Raw genomic sequence first — 18,172 nt, forward strand, 5'->3', positions numbered from 1 at the left:
ACTGCAAGATATAGACCCGCCCACCGGCGGCTGTGATTGGTTGCAGTGAGACAGCTGTCACTCAGCGTGGGGGCGTGTCTGACTGCAACCAATCATAGGCGCCGGTGGGCGGGGGAAGCAGGGAATACGAGATTGAATATTGAGCGGCCGGCATTTTCAAATCAGGAGAAGCCGCCGGAGCAGTGTGAACGCCGTGCAGTGCCGCGCCGGTGATCGGTGAGTGGATGAGAGTGAGTGAATGAGTCAGTGAGTGAGTCAGTGCGAGAGAGGCAGGGGCCACACAGGGCACTACTGCGATGCTCGCATCACACTCGGCTCGCGCTGGCAGCACAGCAGGAGCCGAGTGTCATGCTAGTGTGCCTGCATCCGAGGTCTGACCCTGCGAGATGACCTCAGCTGCGGGGGGCGGGCAGGCTCTCAGGAGGGGCGGGCTGGCACGGAGGAGGGGAAGGTGGGATTTATCTCCCTCTCTCCTCCGTAGTCGGCTATTGCGACTCTAGCTCAGCACGCGTGGTACACCGGTGTACCGCGAGTGCAGTGTGATTTTTCTCTCGCCCCATTCACTTGAATCAGTGCGAGAGAAAAGAGTCTCGCATTACAGTCGCATCATGCTGCGATTGTTTTCTCGGTCCGATTAGGACTGAGAAAATAATCGCTCATGTGCAAGGACACACAGGCTAGAATTGGTCCGAGGGGAATGCGATGTTTTATCGCACTCCACTCGCACCGATTTTCTCAGAGAATCACTTCTGGGCATGCTCAAAAGTAAAAAAACGAATCTGGTACATGCTTCCGGCATTTGATGCATGCCACCGGATTCAGCGTGCCTAGACTTTCATCATGCACCATGCCGCACAGCGCCGCATCCGGCGCTGTGCGTTTTTTTTTATGAGACAAAAAACGTTGCATGAAACGTTCCATGCAGCCACCGCATTCATTAAAAAAGCCGGATGCAACGCAAGGTCATCAGCCACAATCCGGTGACAATACAAATCAATGGAAAAAAAAAGGATGCGGTACCGGATCCGTTTTAATCGTTTTTTTTCCGGATTGTGCCTGATTGGAAAAAACTGATGAGTGAAATTAGCCTTAGTGTTTTTCTAAATACCATTTTTACACATGGATGGCCTATATTACGTACTAGCTGTAGTAGCTGGCATTGCCCAGGATAGTAACTACGGTAAGTGTCTCTCTGTATCTCTCATTCTCCCTCTGTCTGTCTCCCTCTCTGACTGCCTCTATCTCTCTGTCTTTGTGTGTCCATGTGTATCTGTCTCTGTGTGTCTGTGTCTCTGTCTCTCTGTATGTGTCTGTGTGTCTCTGTCTCTGTGTGTCTTTCTGTCTGTGTGTCTCTGTCTGTCTGTCTCTATGTGTCTCTGTCTCCTCTGTCTGTCTTTGTCTCTTTCTATCTCTGTGTGTCTGTGTCTGTCTCTGACTATCTCTATCTGTCTCTGACTGTCTCTGTCTGTGCCTCTGTCCATCTGTGTCCCTGTCTGTCTCGGTGTGTGTGTGTGTGTCTCTGTGTGTCTGTCTGTGTGTGTGTGTGTGTGTGTGTGTGTGTCTGAATCTGTCTCTGCCTCTGTCTGTCTGTGTCTCTGTCCATCTGTGTCTCTGTCTGTGTGTCGCTGTGTGTCTGTCTGTGTGTGTGTGTGTCGGTCTCTGTATGTGTCTGTCTGTGTGTGTATGTGTGTGTGTTTCTGTGTGTCTGTGTCTCAGTGTGTGTGTCTATGTCTACCAACATCATATTACCTCACACATAAGCTTCTTATGGTAAGAATGTCCTTTGTTGCCTATAGCAACCAATCACAGCTCCTATTAATGACCTGTAGCTCCCAGCTATATTGACTTTAATGTAAGCAGTTTTTTTGTGACTAAGGCGGGCTTTGCACGTTGCGACATTGCAAGCCGATGCTGCAATGTCGCACGCGATAGTCCCAACCCCCGTCGCAGGTACGATATCTTGTGATAGCTGGCGTAGCGAACATTATCGCTACACCAGCTTCACATGCACTCACCTGCCCTGCAACCGTCGCTCTGGCCGGCGACCCGCCTCCTTATTAAGGGGGCGGGTCGTGCGGCGTCATAGTGACGTCACACGGCAGGCGGCCAATGACGGCGGAGGGGCGGAGATGAGCAGGATGTAAACATCCCGCCCACCTCCTTCCTTCCGCATAGCCGGCGTGAGCCGCAGGAGGCAGGTAGGAGATGTTCCTCGCTCCTGCGGGTTCACACACAGCGATGTGTGCTGCCGCAGGAACGAGGAACTACATCGTACCTGTCACGGCACCGGCATTATGAAAATGTAGGAGCCTGCACCGATGATACGATAACGACATTTTTGCGCTCGTTCATCGTATCATCTAGGATTTACACACAACGATGTCGAAAGTGACGCCGGATATGCGTCACTTTCGATTTGACCCCATCGACATCGCACGTGCGATGTTGCAACGTGCAAAGCCGCCCTAACTCTACAGCACTGGGTTAAATTTTCCCCTCAAAACATAGTCTATGACGCTCCATGACTCAAATGAGGCGGCTGTGCAAAATTTTGTAATTGTAAATGCAACGGTGCAGATTCCTTTAGCAGACACACACACACAGACACAGACACACACACACACACAGCTTTATATATTTGACAGTATAGGCCTCTTAGGCGTATTGGTGAAAAAAATATTTTTCTTTGACTTTTAAAGTAGAATTTTCAACAAGAGGACATCTTGAAAACTGCACTTATTCTCAGTAGAAAGGAAGCTTTTCAAGAAAACTCATTTCTTCATGAGATACATCAGCTCTAAACATTGGTATATAAATGATAACTGTCTGGGCACTGAATCATCCACAAACTCCATACGTATCCTTGATGTTTATTCCACTAGTGAAGGAATTGGTGGCTCTAGCTACAGTATGTAATATAATGTTGCATCGTCTTCTACCACGTTGGGTTATTCTTCGATACGCTATCTGTTCTGATGATATACACTTGCTTTCTATTTACGTGTCCGAGAAGTACAGTATATGGTGACCCTTATAGATATGAGGGTTGAATGAAAAGTAATCCTCCACCTTTGTAACTCCTCAGGAGATGGCAGCACTGGTATGCGAAAGGTACTGGAGTGTTCAGTAGACTCTCCTCTACAGCTCCAGTTGGTGTTAAGCCTTCGCAAAGAATGGTTGTGTTGTTACAGTGTAAAGAACGGAGCCCTGCACAGATGGTCGGTCAACGTGCTTTCATTGAATTCTTGATAGCAGAAGGTGTCACCCCAAAGGAAATTCCTCAACAAGCCGTCTATGGCGATTTTGTTGATGTGAGCTCTGTGCTTACACTTGACATGCCACCACAGCAGAACTTCAGAGACTGATGCTCACCACCGTACGGCATCATCCATACAGTTCAGATTTGGTGTCGTCTGATTTCCATCTGTTCCCGATAATGAAAGAAGATCTGTGGGGACATCACTATGCAGATGATGTAGAAGTTGAGAGAACTGTGAGAGGCTGGTTGCAGAAACAGAGTGTCGACTTCTTCCGTGACGACTTCAGAAAACTTGTTCTTCTTTGGCAGAAACCAATTCTCTGGTGATTAGGTGTAAAAGTGAATATCGGAAATTAAAGATCACTGTCTAAGTATCATTTCTGCATTTGACGTATATAAATATTCCCATCGAAAGCCAAGTTACGAAGGTGGAGACATTACTTTTCATACAGCCCTCGGAAAATAGGTCCAGGCTGACCATTTTACTATATCATTGCCTAATACAACTGATATATATATATATATATATATATATATATATATGTACAGTGCCTACAAGTAGTATTCAACCCCTTGCAGATTTAGCAGGTTTACACATTCGGAATTAACTTGGCATTGTGACATTTGGACTGTAGATCAGCCTGGAAGTGTGAAATGCACTGCAGCAAAAAAGAATTGTTAAAAAAATGTTATTTCTTTTTTTATTTTTTTTTTAAATTGTGAAAAGTTTATTCAGAGGGTCATTTATTATTCAACCCCTCAAACCACAAGAATTCTGTTTGGTTCCCCTAAAGTATTAAGAAGTATTTCAGGCACAAAGAACAATGAGCTTCACATGTTTGGATTAATTATCTCTTTTTCCAGCCTTTTCTGACTAATTAAGACCCTCCCCAAACTTGTGAACAGCACTCATACTTGGTCAACATGGGAAAGACAAAGGAGCATTCCAAGGCCATCAGAGACAAGATCGTGGAGGGTCACAAGGCTGGCAAGGGGTACAAAACCCTTTCCAAGGAGTTGGGCCTACCTGTCTCCACTGTTGGGAGCATCATCCGGAAGTAGAAGGCTTATGGAACTACTGTTAGCCTTCCACGGCCTGGACAGTCTTTGAAAGTTTCCACCCGTGCTGAGGCCAGGCTTGTCCGAAGAGTCAAGGCTAACCCAAGGACAACAAGGAAGGAGCTCCGGGAAGATCTCATGGCAGTGGGGACATTGGTTTTCAATACCATAAGTAACGTACTCCACCGCAATGGTCTCCGTTCCAGACGGGCCCGTAAGGTACCTTTACTTTCAAAGCGTCATGTCAAGGCTCGTCTATAGTTTGCTCATGATCACTTGGAGGACTCTGAGACAGACTGGTTCAAGGTTCTCTGGTCTGATGAGACCAAGATCGAGATCTTTGGTGCCAACCACACACGTGACGTTTGGAGACTGGATGGCAGTGCATACGACCCCAAGAATACCATCCCTACAGTCAAGCATGGTGGTGGCAGCATCATGCTGTGGGGCTGTTTCTCAGCCAAGGGGCCTGGCCATCTGGTCCGCATCCATGGGAAGATGGACAGCACGGCCTACCTGGAGATTTTGGCCAAGAACCTCCGCTCCTCCATCAAGGATCTTAAGATGGGTCGTCATTTCATCTTCCAACAAGACAATGACCCAAAGCACACAGCCAAGAAAACCAAGGCCTGGTTCAAGAGGGAAAAAATCAAGGTGTTGCAGTGGCCTAGTCAGTCTCCTGACCTTAACCCAATTGAAAACTTGTGGAAGGAGCTCAAGATTAAAGTCCACATGAGACACCCAAAGAACCTAGATAACTTGGAGAAGATCTGCATGGAGGAGTGGGCCAAGATAACTCCAGAGACCTGTGCCGGCCTGATCAGGTCTTATAAAAGACGATTATTAGCTGTAATTGCAAACAAGGGTTATTCCATAAAATATTAAACCTAGGGGTTGAATAATAATTGACCCACACTTTTATGTTGAAAATTTATTAAAATTTAACTGAGCAACATAACTTGTTGGTTTGTAAGATTTATGCATCTGTTAATAAATCCTGCTCTTGTTTGAAGTTTGCAGGCTCTAACTTATTTGCATCTTATCAAACCAGCTAAATCTGCAGGGGGTTGAATACTACTTGTAGGCACTGTATATACACACACACACACACACACACACACACACACATACACACCGGGTGCAGAATTATTAGGCAAGTTGTATTTTAGAGGATTTTTTTATTATTGACCAACAACTATGTTCTCAATCAACCCAAAAGACTCATAAATATCAAAGCTTAATATTTTTGGAAGTTGGAGTGGGTTTTTTTTTAGATTTGGTATCTTAGGAGGATATCTGTTTGTGCAGGTAACTATTACTGTGCAGAATTATTTGGCAACTTAATAAAAACAAAATCTATTTCCATCTCACTTGTTTATTTTCACCAGATAAACCAATATAACTGCACAAAATTTAGAAATAAACATTTCTGATATGCAAAAACAAAACCCCCAAAAAATTTGTGACCAATATAGCCACCTTTCTTTATGATGATACTCAGCAGCCTACCATCCATAGATTCTGTCAGTTGCTTGATCTGTTTATTATCAACATTGGGTGCAGCAGCCACCACAGCCTCCCAGACACTGTTCTGAGAGGTGTACTGCTTTCCCTCCCTGTAGATCTTGCATTTTATGAGGGACCACAGGTTCTCTATGGGGTTTAGATCAGGTGAACAAGGGGGCCATGTCATTATTTTTTCATCTTTTAGACCTTTACTGGCCAGCCACGCTGTGGAGTAGTTGGATGCATGTCATGGAGCATTGTCCTGCATGGAAATCATGGTTTTTTTTAATGATACCGACTTCTTACTGTACCACTGCTTGAAGACGTTGTCTTCCAGAAACTGGCAGTAGGTCTGGGAGTTGAGCTTTACTCCATCCTCAACCCAAAAAGGTACCACAAGTTCATCTTTGATGATACCATCCCATACCAGTACCCCACCTCCACCTTGCTGGCGTCTGAGTCGGAGTGGAGCTCTCTGTCCTTTACTGATCCAGCCTCTGGCCCATGCATCTGGCCTATTAAGAGTCACTCTCATTTAATGAGTCCATAAAACCTTTGAAAAATCATTCTTAAGATATTTCTTGGCCCAGTCTTGACGTTTTATCTTATGTTTCTTGTTCAAAGGTGGTCGTTTTTCAGCCATGTCCCTGAGTATGGCACACCTTGTGCTTTTTGATACTCCAGTAACGTTGCAGCTCTGAAATATGGCCAAACTGGTGGCAAATGGCATCTTGGCAACTTCACGCTTGATTTTGCTCAATTTATGTGCAGTTATTTTGCGCCTTTTTTGCCCAACACGCTTCTTGCGATCCTGTTGGCTATTTGCCATGAAACGCTTCATTGTTCGGTGATCACACTTCAAAAGTTTGGCAATTTCAAGACTGCTGCATCCTCCTGCAAGACATCTCACAATTTTGGACTTTTCAGAGCCCGTCAAATCTCTCTTCTGACCCATTTTGCCAAAGGAAAGGAAGTTACCTAATAAGTATGCACCCCTTATATAGGGTGTTGATGTCATTACACCCCACCCCTCCTCATTACAGAGATGCACATCACCTGATTTACTTAATTGATAGTTGGCTCTCAAGCCTATACAGCTTGGAGTAGGACAACATGTATAAAAATTATCATGTGATCAAAATACTCATTTGCCTAATAATACTGCACACAGTGTATATGATTTGGTTTTTTTTGTTAGAAAGTTAGAAGACTGACAATTTTATTAACAATTTTTCATTTTTCTACAAAATGTACTAAATTTTTTTTTTAAGGGACTACTTCCCATTTTAAGTCACTTTGAGGTGCCTATGAGACAAAAAATACCCAAAAGTGACACCAATCTATAAACTGCATCTCTTACAATACTGAAAACCACTTTCAAGAAGTTTATTGACTCTTTTTTTCACTGCAAAAAATAGTGCTTTAACCTCAAATTTTTCAATTTCACAAGAGTAACAGGAAAATATTGACCATATAATTTGTTGTGTATTTTCTTCTGAGTACTTTGATACCCCACATGTGGTGAAAACGTTCTGTTTGGGTGCACAGCAAAGCTTGGAAGGGAAGGAGCGCCATTTGACTATTGGATCACAACAGTGGAATAGATTGCGGACATCATGCAGAACCCCCGTTGTGCCTAATCAGTTGACAGTCCCCACATTGGACCAATTATGGTGACTATGCTCCTCAAGAAATGTTTCTAGATGTTTGGTGAGCAACTTGAACCCACAGGTGTTTCAAAGAATTTTATAATGTTGAGCCATGAAAATGAAAAAAATGCATTTGTATCAGAAAAATATTGCTTTATCACCATTTGTTTTCATTTCCACAAGAATAATTGGAGCAAATATACTATAACATTTTGTGGGTAATTTCTCCTGAGTACATCAGTTTCCCATCTGTGGTGGAAAACTACTGTTTGGGCACATGCCAGGGCTCGGAATGAAATGAGAATTACTGGTATTTGAATTTTGGAGCCCCATTTTGGCTGCAATAGATTGAGTACGCTATGGCATTTTTGAAGATCCCCTGACATGCCAAACAGTAGAAACCCCCACAAGTAATCCCATTCTGGAAACTACTTCTCTCAAGAAATTTATTCACATAATTGTATAACAATGGACTGTGAAAATAAAGAAGATACCATATTTTCAACTAAAATGTTGCTATGGCCCCAAAATTTTAATTGTCAGAAGGGTAATAGGAGAAAATGGACTATACAATTTGTTATACAATTTCTTCTGAGTTCACCAATACCCCATATGTGGTCAAAAACTACTTTTGAGGCACAGTACAAAGCTGAGAAAGAAAGGAGCACCATATTGGAGTACAGATTTAGCTGGAATGATTTGGGGATACATGTCACATTAGCAGAGCCCCTGAGGTGCCATAAAACCTCCTATAAGTGACACCATTTTACAAACTACACCCCTCAATTTATTCATCTAGGGGTGCAGTGAGAATGTTAACACCACATATGCCTCACAGAATTTTAAACCATTGATGATGAAGAAAAAATAATTACACTTTTACCACTAAAATGTTGTTTTAGGCCCAAGTTTTTAATTTTTATAAGGGCCAATAGGAAAAAAAGAAACCACTGAGTTTGTTGTGAAATCTTTCCTGAGTGCGCCAATACCCACATATAATTGGGAACTACAGTTCAGGCACAGTGGAAATCTGAGAAGGAAAGGAACACAATATTATAGTACAGAGTTTGCTGTTATGGTTTGGGGTGCCATGTCACATTGTCATGTGTCATTTTTTTTTTCGGGGGGAGGGGTCTAAAAAGCCACCATAGTTGCCATTCTTGGAGGTTTTGTACCTCAGGTTGCCATGGCAACAATTGGTAGCCAATAATTACATCATGTGGGAGCCAATTGGTTGGGAGAGGAAGCCCCCTACCTCTCCTAGCTTCCTAATTGCTGCAATTGCTGTATAATTGAAGGGGGGGTTAAACAGCCAGGTACAGGTCAGGCACCGGCCCTGACAGTAACAACTGGAGTTCGGCTAGCATTTAAGCCAAGCTCCAATCATGCGGACACCGATCCTATGGCCGTATAATCATCATGTTATACTGGTACTTTATATGACAGGAAAGGGTTAAAGATGTACCGTATTTTTACAGTATTTTTTTATTTTTTCTTTTAAACGGAATGCAGTATATCATTAAAAATGGGCAGAGTGGCTGAATCTTTTTTTCCTACATTGCGAAGATATGGGCTTTTGAAGTTTCGGGCTCCGAGTATGCAATTTTCACTCTCAGGGGCATTTACTTTATTTCCTCAGTGTCGCTGTCCAAGCATAAGAAGGGAGTAGCTTATAAGGGGAAAAATACAGCAAATGCCAAAGAAAGTGTCAAAACTGGCAGTGACATCAAGATTCGATGTGACTCACTTCATTACACTATGAACTAGTCAGTCCTTTTCTGTCATCACAGTGTCAGGAAAGGGGGAGAGCTGAAGCGTGGGGGCAGGGAAGAACCTTGTGGGAGCAACATTTGTCCTTATTCCCCAGACCCCTTTATTCTCTCAATATCATCTTCACTGCTTTCACGCTGCTGCTCTGCTCCTCTCCCATCACTGAACTGACAAGAAGCGACGGGAGTGAGGATTGTGATGATTCAGCATATATGAGGAAACAATTACAATGACCGATAACACACATTAAGGCGCTTAAAGGAAACCTGTCATCACTTTTTTGGCGTATAAACTACGGCCACCACCACCGGGCTCTTATATACAGCATTCTAACATGCTGTATATAAAAGCCCAGGACGCTGTGTAGAACATAAAAAACACTTTTTTAATACTTACCTAATGGTTGCGCTGTGGGCCTTATGGGCATCTCCGTTCTCTGGTGTCGGTGCCTCCTCTTTCGGCTATCTTCGTCCTCTTTCTGAAACCTGGGTGCATGATGCACCTACGTCATACACACTCGCCGGTCACGCGCAGGCGCACTACAATACTTTGATCTGCCCTGCTCAGTGCAGATCAAAGTGCGCCTGCTTAGGACCTGAATGCCGGCGAGTGTGAATGACGTCAGACGCATCATGCACCGCGGCTAGAGAAGGAGAACAAAGATGGCCAAAAGAGGCGACGTCGGCAACGGACAACGGAGACGCCCATTTGGCCAACCGTGCGACCGTTAGGTATTATAAAGTGTTTTTTATGTTCTCACAGCGGCCTGAGCTCTTATATACAACATGTTAGAATGTTGTATATAAGAGCCCAGTGGTGGTGGCCGCAGCTTATAGGCCAAAAAAGTTGTGACAGGTTCCCTTTAATGGACCAGACTCACTAGATAGGCTTGTGCACCCCAGCACAAGCCCAGTATTCAGCACTTGGACCATATACTCATGGATTCAGCTCCTCTTCAGCACACTCCTGGTTCACGGGAGTATAAGCAGAGGAGAATAGAATCATTGCTGATTATTCAATTCAGGGTATAGTGAGGGGCCCCTCAAGGACCATACACACCAGAGTTAGTTGTGCACTCCCGCACAACTCCGGTGTTATCTTCCAGATTAGGTCCGTGGGACTCTCCTGCTGGCAGGTTAGGAGGACTGCTTGAAGGTGACTGAGCACTAGGTCAGTCACAGATGATCCTCTGTGCAGGTAACTAATAGTCCTTCTATGCTAATCGCTGCGCCTACCGCAACCTTGTCAGAGACAAGGATTGAACAGATATAGCAAGAAAAAATTATATAAAAAATGCAGTATTTACTGGCACTGAAAGCAGAGAGGCTAGGAAAAATATATTGAACTATCATTTATTTCACACAACGCATTTCTGAGGCCACAGAAACGCGTTGTGTGAAATAAATGATAGTTCAACATTTTTTTCCTAGCCTCTCTGCTTTCAGCGCCCGTTAATACTGTGTTTTTTTAATATATATTTTTGTTTACTTTATCTATTCAGCATTTGGTCACTTGTGTGGGGGTGAACTGGTATTAATTAGGCCAGACGTATGGGTCCTTTGTTTGTTAAATTAAGAGAAGTTAATATTGTCTCTTGCCAGATTGATCGGAGCCCTAATTTCTGTAAATTTGTATTTCCTCAGCACTTCTGACTACATAATTTAGAAGAAAATTATGCAGTCAGACTGAACTTGTGACCAATGAGAGAAAAGCCATCTCTGCCAATCCTGTAGTAGAACTGAGTGGTTTAAAAGGGCTTTGCTTCTGTCACCAGGTATATATTCTGCATGAACCCAGCAGAGCAGCTTCAGTTCCAACTGGGGGAATCGCAGAGCTGCTTCACTTGGGATATTCTATATTACATCAGCTGAGGAGCTACGGTTCTAGCTGTGAGGAATCACAGAACTGCTTGTGTGCCGCCCCTGCAGCGGATCGAACCGCTCAGATCCGGTTGTGGTGTTTACTCGTGGCTCGAGGGTCTCCGGATCCGTGGGCTAGGGGCCACACTCAAATGAAGAAGGGGGTATTTACAGGGGAAATAGTTATAGTTCGTGACGCCACCCGTGGTGTACGGTAATTGGGAGTACTGCCACTGCCTTTGGAAGTACCCAGGGTGATGAAGTGGGGCAGCAAGATGACGTTACCCTCCACGGGTAGGGGTACGCCCCGGGACTCTGGATGGTGATAAAGGGGTGCAGTGCAGGGGTCAGTCGGGTACTCACTCAACAATGAAGCAGACGCTGACAACAGGGTAAACCAAGTCTCTGACTGCCTCTGTCTCCTGAGGGGAGCTCGTCCGGGTCCCGTCCCCTGCAGCACTGCGTGGAGGTCCGTGACCTGCCTTCTGGCACAAATTTAGAGTATCCTTTGTGGCCCGTCAGCTTGGAGCTTTCCAGGCCCCGCTCCCCACTATGGCTAAGTGAAGGAGCCTGCTCTCAGGGGCTCTTGCTTGGCATTTCAGTGGGCCGCTTGTTTGGAAAGCCCTATCCCTCTTGTTGCGCTAGTGCCCCCGATCTCTGAGCACGTGGGAACAGTCTATAAAGGCCCTGTTCTCCGGAGGTTAATTGCCGGGTCGCCTGAAGCTTCTCCCCGACCTAGGGTCCGTGTACCCCGACGTGTACCCTGGACCAGTGATTGGTGATTAGGCCCAGGCTGCTGACCATCCTCCAAGACAGGTCCCAGGCACCTAGCCTCAATACCCTGCGAACGGGGGTCTGACTCCTCTATCTCCAGACCACCGTCTGCGACCTAGTCTGCTTCTCCCCTGGGAGCTCCAACTCCCAGCTTCCTCAGAGCTCCTCACAGCTTGAGGGCTACCACTGAACTGAACTTGACACCTCCCACCTCCCTGTCCGACCCTTAGGTGGGCGGCCCTATTCTTGCCTAAGCAGCCCACTGGTGTGCCCGACAGGCGCGGCGCAAAGTGCATCCAGGATCCGTGAATGCTGGCGGAGGCAGCACTGCAGGACGGAGACCCAGAACCACGGGGGGTCGAATCCCGCACTAAGAAAAAGAGCGTGCAGAACACTGCGATGACCTGAACAGCCCAGGGCGCCATACTTGATCTTGGGTAATTATAGGATTTCAGTCAAGGAGCTACGGTTCCAGCTTAAGGAACACAGAACTGCTTCACTGCTCAACGCCAAGCCCACAAATTCGCTTGGAAAACCCACGATGGGACAACTTGGATGTCTGGCTACATATCTTGCTGTTCTTGGTCAGCTTTCTAAGCTTGTCGCTATCTCATCTCAGTGGGTGCCCAACAAAAGCGGGGTCCTGCTGGAATGGGATATATGGCCCTGGAAGCCCCAAAGTCACAAAGATTCTAATCCCTGGCAGGTCAGCAGGAGGGTGAAAATCTGTTGCTTCTACCATCTTGTGTTCTTGCCTGCAATGTATGATATATTTTAGCCCGTTGGTGAACCAATAAAGTCTTTCCAGTGCATGGTTCCCTCATCCTTTGTTGTCTGAGTAGTGTTTTGCCAACGGGGAAGGACTTATTGGTGTTCAGTGGGATGAGCCCTGGTCAGTCTGTGGCACTATGACGCATCACCACTTGGCCTACACCTGCTCCAATTAAAGCTCTCATCAGTGGCGGATTATGATTGATGCTTCACGGTGGTAACATTCTCTCAGCACAGCTGATTGGCCTCTCCAGTGGCAGTGACGTCAGATGCTGGGCAGTCTAGTTTAATTGAGATCTATTATATGTTTGGCCTGAACGTCCAGCCTTGCTGCCCTGGCACTCATTTCTATACAATGGCACGCAGCACTCTGCAGGTCATTTGGAGATAGGCTGCCACTGCAGGTCTCTACTTTTTATCCCCCCTTTTTTCACCCCTCTTTCTCAAGTACACTCCCCTCAAGAGTTCACTGGTACAAGGGAAGAAATGCATTGGCAGATATATTGGGTGTACTTGCTTTAGTGGGACAGCACTACACTTGAGTACTGTCCTTCTCAGAATGGGAGACAATGCATGGGGCATGACAGGAAGTCTTTAGTGCCCACATCTTCATCTTTGGATCCTGGTTCTTTCATGGGTGATCAACATCGACACTTTGGTGTGAGATCGAACCATTTATTTACCTGCACGGTGATTTGAGCATTTTATATATCATGTATAGTGATGGGCGAACCCCCCAATGTTTGGGATTGGGAGACTCGCCCAAGCTTTTTGTGAAGTTCGAGTTCGGGGCCAGAGATAACGTAAAAATGCATCCGAACCCCGAGCTTGTACATTACAGTTATGGGATGGGGTGAGTGGGTCTGTAAAATAAAGAATATAGTTAATAATAATCATTGTCATTACTTACCAGTCGCGCAACGCGTCCTACAGACCCGCTGTCTCCCAGACGCTTCTGCTTCCGTGTCCGATCATTAACTTCTGAAGGCATTCACTACACACTGCTTGTCACTCGGCAGTCTTCGGCTTTTTTCGGCCGTGTTCCCAGTGACGTCATGGACTCGATTGAACTTAGACTGTCACTGTCAGTGTCAGCCTGCTTCTTGCTCTGTAGAGACACTTGTCTCTACAGAGCGATGAAGCAGAGTTGACATTGCTCTCCTTGTGGACTACGTCGGACCAAGGATTTTTTTATAATAAAGATGGAGTCTCTAAATGTTTTTTTGTTTTATTTCTAATAAAAATATTTTTTTGTATGTGTTGTGTTTCTTTTTCTGTTTACTAGAAATTCATGGTGGCCATTTCTAATTTGGTGTTACACCATGAATTTCGGGTTTAGTACCAGCTGAGAATACAAAGCTGGTGTTAACCCCTTTATTACCCAGCGTGCCACCCGCCATCAGGGTCACTGGACAAGCTGGGTAAATGCCAGAAAATAGTGCTTCTGTGAATTATAATGTTTTTTAATAATGTGCTTTTTACAGCCCCTGGACCTGAACTGGACCCAAACTGTAACACTGGTTTCCTAGGAAAACTCATGTTCGGGACCTTGTGCACACTTCGGGTTCACCCATCCCTAATTATATATTGTATCAATTCATGTGTGTCTAGGTACATATTACATTTTACTGAGGCATGTTTCTTTTAATATAATTAATAAACCTTGAGTTTTATCTTCTCCTTGCTATATACGCACCTCTACTTGATTGGAGATTTAATATCAACCCTGGCAGTAGCACCTTGGCACCCTGGATTATTGCTGCATTCCACAACCCCTTTAAGGCTATAATACTTTATGAAATTTTGCTATGTAAGTTGGCTTAGTCCCATATGCTGATGTTGAGGATTGCATCGTGCAACCTCCATTCCAGAAGGGATTGGGACATTTAAAATGTTTGCCCACTACTTTAACATTGTGGCCTATCCATAGGATAGCTCTTCAATGTCTGATCGTCCGGGATCCGACACTCTGCCCCCCCGCTGATCTGGTGTTCTTTGCCCTGGTGGTGGCAGTTGGCAGCTGAAAATGTTCAGTTTTGGAGATGCCCGGTCAACTGAAAGCGGCTGTGGGCGGGTACTGCACATCTGCCTCCTATTGATTTGAATTGGAGGCAGAGGTGCAGTTCCCAGCTATGGTAACTATCAGAAGACAGGGCAGCTCCAGAAATGAGCATTTCTGGCCGCCTGCTACCACCTCCGGGATCAATAACAGCTGAACGGCGGGGGTGCGGGATCTCAGGGGTGCGGGATTTCAGGGGTGCAAGACCTCGGGGGTGCAGGACCTCAGAGGTGCAGGACCTCGGATGATAGGCCATGAATATTAAAATAGTGGACAACCACATTAAGCTCCTGAATTAGCACCAGTTGGTAGTTTGGGCATGTCCCCTTGTGTGGTGATTATACACCCACTGTGACATGCTTTGATGGCATACCAAAAAACCCTTTGTTTTAGAATAACACTGGTTTGGATTTGTGCACGTGAATGTGTGCCGCCCCCGTGCCAACAGCCGCCGCTGCTCAGATCCAGACCTTCTGTGGGTGGCTCGAGGGTCTCCGGACCCGAGGGTCTCGTGGACACGCCGAATAAAAAGGGGGACGTAGATGTACGGGCTAGGCCGTATTAAGTTTGTGACGCCACCCACGGTGTGTGGTGAGGTGGGACACCACCACTGCTGTTGTGGGGCACCCGGGGGAGATGTAGTGGCAGCTGGATGTTAACCCCTCCGTGGGTAGGGATGGTTGCCTCGGGACCCAGTGTCTTTGTGCAGGGTATAGCGATGGCAAGGGCCGGCGCGCCCGGATGTGCGGGGGGGTGTTTGGTTACTCACAGTAAATGAACCAAACAAGTCTTTTGGGAAACCAAGGTGCTGGTGGCCGGCCACCGCGGCCGGTTGCATTCAGGTCCCCCACCCGGGCTGGTGGTCGCTGTCTTTTCCCTCTGCACTTGCTTTGTGTATGGTGGACTGCCTGGTCTGGAACTCAGGAGTCTGCTCCCGGCTGGATGTGGCCTAAGGAGCCGTGCCCGCAGATGCTGGCCCATGGGATCTATGGGCCCTGGCAGTGGCCTTATCCCTATCGGTGGACTGTTATCTTCTTTTAGGGACTTTGGGTGGGACAGGACCTATATTCCTGCCCTCAATCGGTTAATTAGCTAGGCCGCTGGTTTCGGTCCTGGCTTTAGGGTCCGAGTACCCCCTCTGTGCTACGGTTTCCGGGTCAGTTCTCTGTGTCGGTACCGGCGGGCTACAACCCTGTACCAGTCCACCTCGGATCTGACGAGCCATCTTCCCGTCTCCTGCTGACGGAGACCACCGTCTGCCACCTAGCCAAGGTATCAGGGCTCCAACTCTGGCACCGTTCAACTTGAACTTCCTCTGCTGGAGCTACACCTAGCTCCAGCCCACACTCCTCTCAACTTTAACTACAGAAACTATCTGAAGCTTTTCTGCTTGTTTTCCCGCCCCGGGCTGTCTAGACCCCTGGGTGGGCGTGTTTAATGGCCTGGTCCCGCCCGCTGGGGTGCCTATCTTTCCCTAAGGGGGGTGACTAGGGTTTCAGGTCGTCTGTGTGTTACCTAGGTGAGGGATGGTGTTATGCGGGGGCCTATCTGTGACTACCTGGTTTTGCCAGGGCGTCACAAATGTACTATAAGCAATGTTCTACTACACTTATTATTTAGCATGATTTTGTCGAAATTGCAGAGGTTAAAAATGTATATCTGAAAAAACAAAAATATGTGCAAAAGTGTGCGACCTTTGTATAGTGAAGCAAATGTATTGCTGTTTGTTAGCAGTATCAATTCCAAATAGACCAGATTTATTGGAAGGAATAGACCTTTTAATAAATTAGATAGAATCTTCTCAAAACTGTCTCATCCAATTTCATTGGGACAAGTGTAGAATACAAGACAGATTTAAAAATAAATTAAAAAGAATAGTAACCCATAAAATTTTAGAAAAGGGCAGTATGTACCATACGAGAGAATTGAAAGACATATTCTTTATATAAAATATTTATATTTTTGTTCATTTACCATTTCCCCTCTTCATTCTCAAATTGCTGAACTGTATAGCCAAACATGTCCTCCACCGATCCGCTGAAGGACTGGCCGTTCTTCACATCTACATTAAAAGGTTCGGAGAGCTTCAGAAGTGCTGCAAGGTCAAACAACAAAGACAATGTAATTAATATGGAACTAAGTTATTTTTTTTTTCATAATTTAGGTATATTTGTAATTAATCTAGATAGGCTAATTAAATTAATAGCTAAAACCTGTTAATTTAATTCTGGCAATTTTACAACTTGCAAATTAAGAAAAAATAAAATTTATAAAACAATATTATTTATTTGGAAATATAAGAAAATACAAGTGAAAATATATATTTTGCTAAGTAGAATGTAATGGTACCTTTTAAAAAAAAAAAATAATCAAGAACCGTGTTAAACTATTCTCATGTACAATAGGTTTTTAAACTCTTACAGGGGTTGTTGGGCTTTAGGGTACAAGTCCTTTGACTCCTCATAGCGAGTGCACTGTGAGGATTCTCAAGTGTCGGCTCCAGAAGTGACAGGTACATGACTATAATATGGGATTTGTATACATAGGCTCACATGCAGACTAGACGTCAAATTGAGTCTAGTTGGAATGTGGCTAGAAGTATGCAAATTGCATATTGAAGGTCACATGCCCACCCACACCAGGCACCAGCAAACCCTGCATGCATTGCGTTCGCTGTGATAATTTACAGTTCTGCAGTCAGAGTAATAGTATACTTGTACCCCAATACCCTTTTAAGAGCTAGGCCTAATTAATTTGACCTTAATATCTACACTTTTTTCAATTTATTCATATTGTAGTTATGTTTTGGGTGCTATCAATTCTTATTTTTTTTAGGCAAAGTAACTATATGAAGGGCTTTTTTCTTCATTTAGATTTTGTATTTGTTAAGGGCGCTTTACACGCTACAATAAAACTTACGATGTGTCGGCGGGGTCACGTCGTAAGTGACGTACATCCGGCATCGTAAGTATGATTGTAGCGTGTAAAACCTCCGTGCAATTGCACGAAAATCCGTTCATCGCATGCACGTCGTTCATTCCTCAAAATTTGAACGTGCGGTTGTGCAATGTTCCCGAGGCAGCACACATCGCAGTGTGTGACACCCCGGGAACATTGAACGACAGCTTACCTCCGTCCGCGGCTCCCGCCGACAATGCGGAAGGAAGGAGGTGGGCGGGATGTTTACGTCCCACTCATCTCCGCCCCTCCGCTTCTATTGGCCGGCTGTTGCGTGACGTCGCTGTGATGCCGAACGTATCTCCCACTCCAGGAAGTGGACGTTCGCCGCCCATATCAAGGTCATATGGACGGGTAAGTACGTGTGACGGGGGTTAATCGTTTGTGCAGCACATTCAACAAATTGAATGCGATACGATGGGGGCGGTTATGATCGCATACGATATCATATGCAGAATCGTAAGATGTAAAGCAGGCTTTAGTGTCAGCATTTTGGACTACCAACAAT

General features: G+C 45.4%; 1 protein-coding gene across 1 annotated transcript in view; it reads right to left on the minus strand.

The window, feature by feature from the left end:
• The window catches only part of ITGA1 (integrin subunit alpha 1), a 329,669-nt gene that overhangs the window by 206,100 nt on the left and 105,397 nt on the right, over positions 1–18,172 (minus strand). The window contains exon 2 of the mRNA XM_075342876.1: positions 16,681–16,801. Coding sequence (XP_075198991.1) covers positions 16,681–16,801 — 121 coding nt within the window. The remainder of the gene's footprint in view (positions 1–16,680; positions 16,802–18,172) is intronic.

Source organism: Anomaloglossus baeobatrachus, chromosome 1 (assembly GCF_048569485.1).
Source record: "Anomaloglossus baeobatrachus isolate aAnoBae1 chromosome 1, aAnoBae1.hap1, whole genome shotgun sequence".
Taxonomy (NCBI): Eukaryota; Metazoa; Chordata; class Amphibia; order Anura; family Aromobatidae; genus Anomaloglossus; species Anomaloglossus baeobatrachus.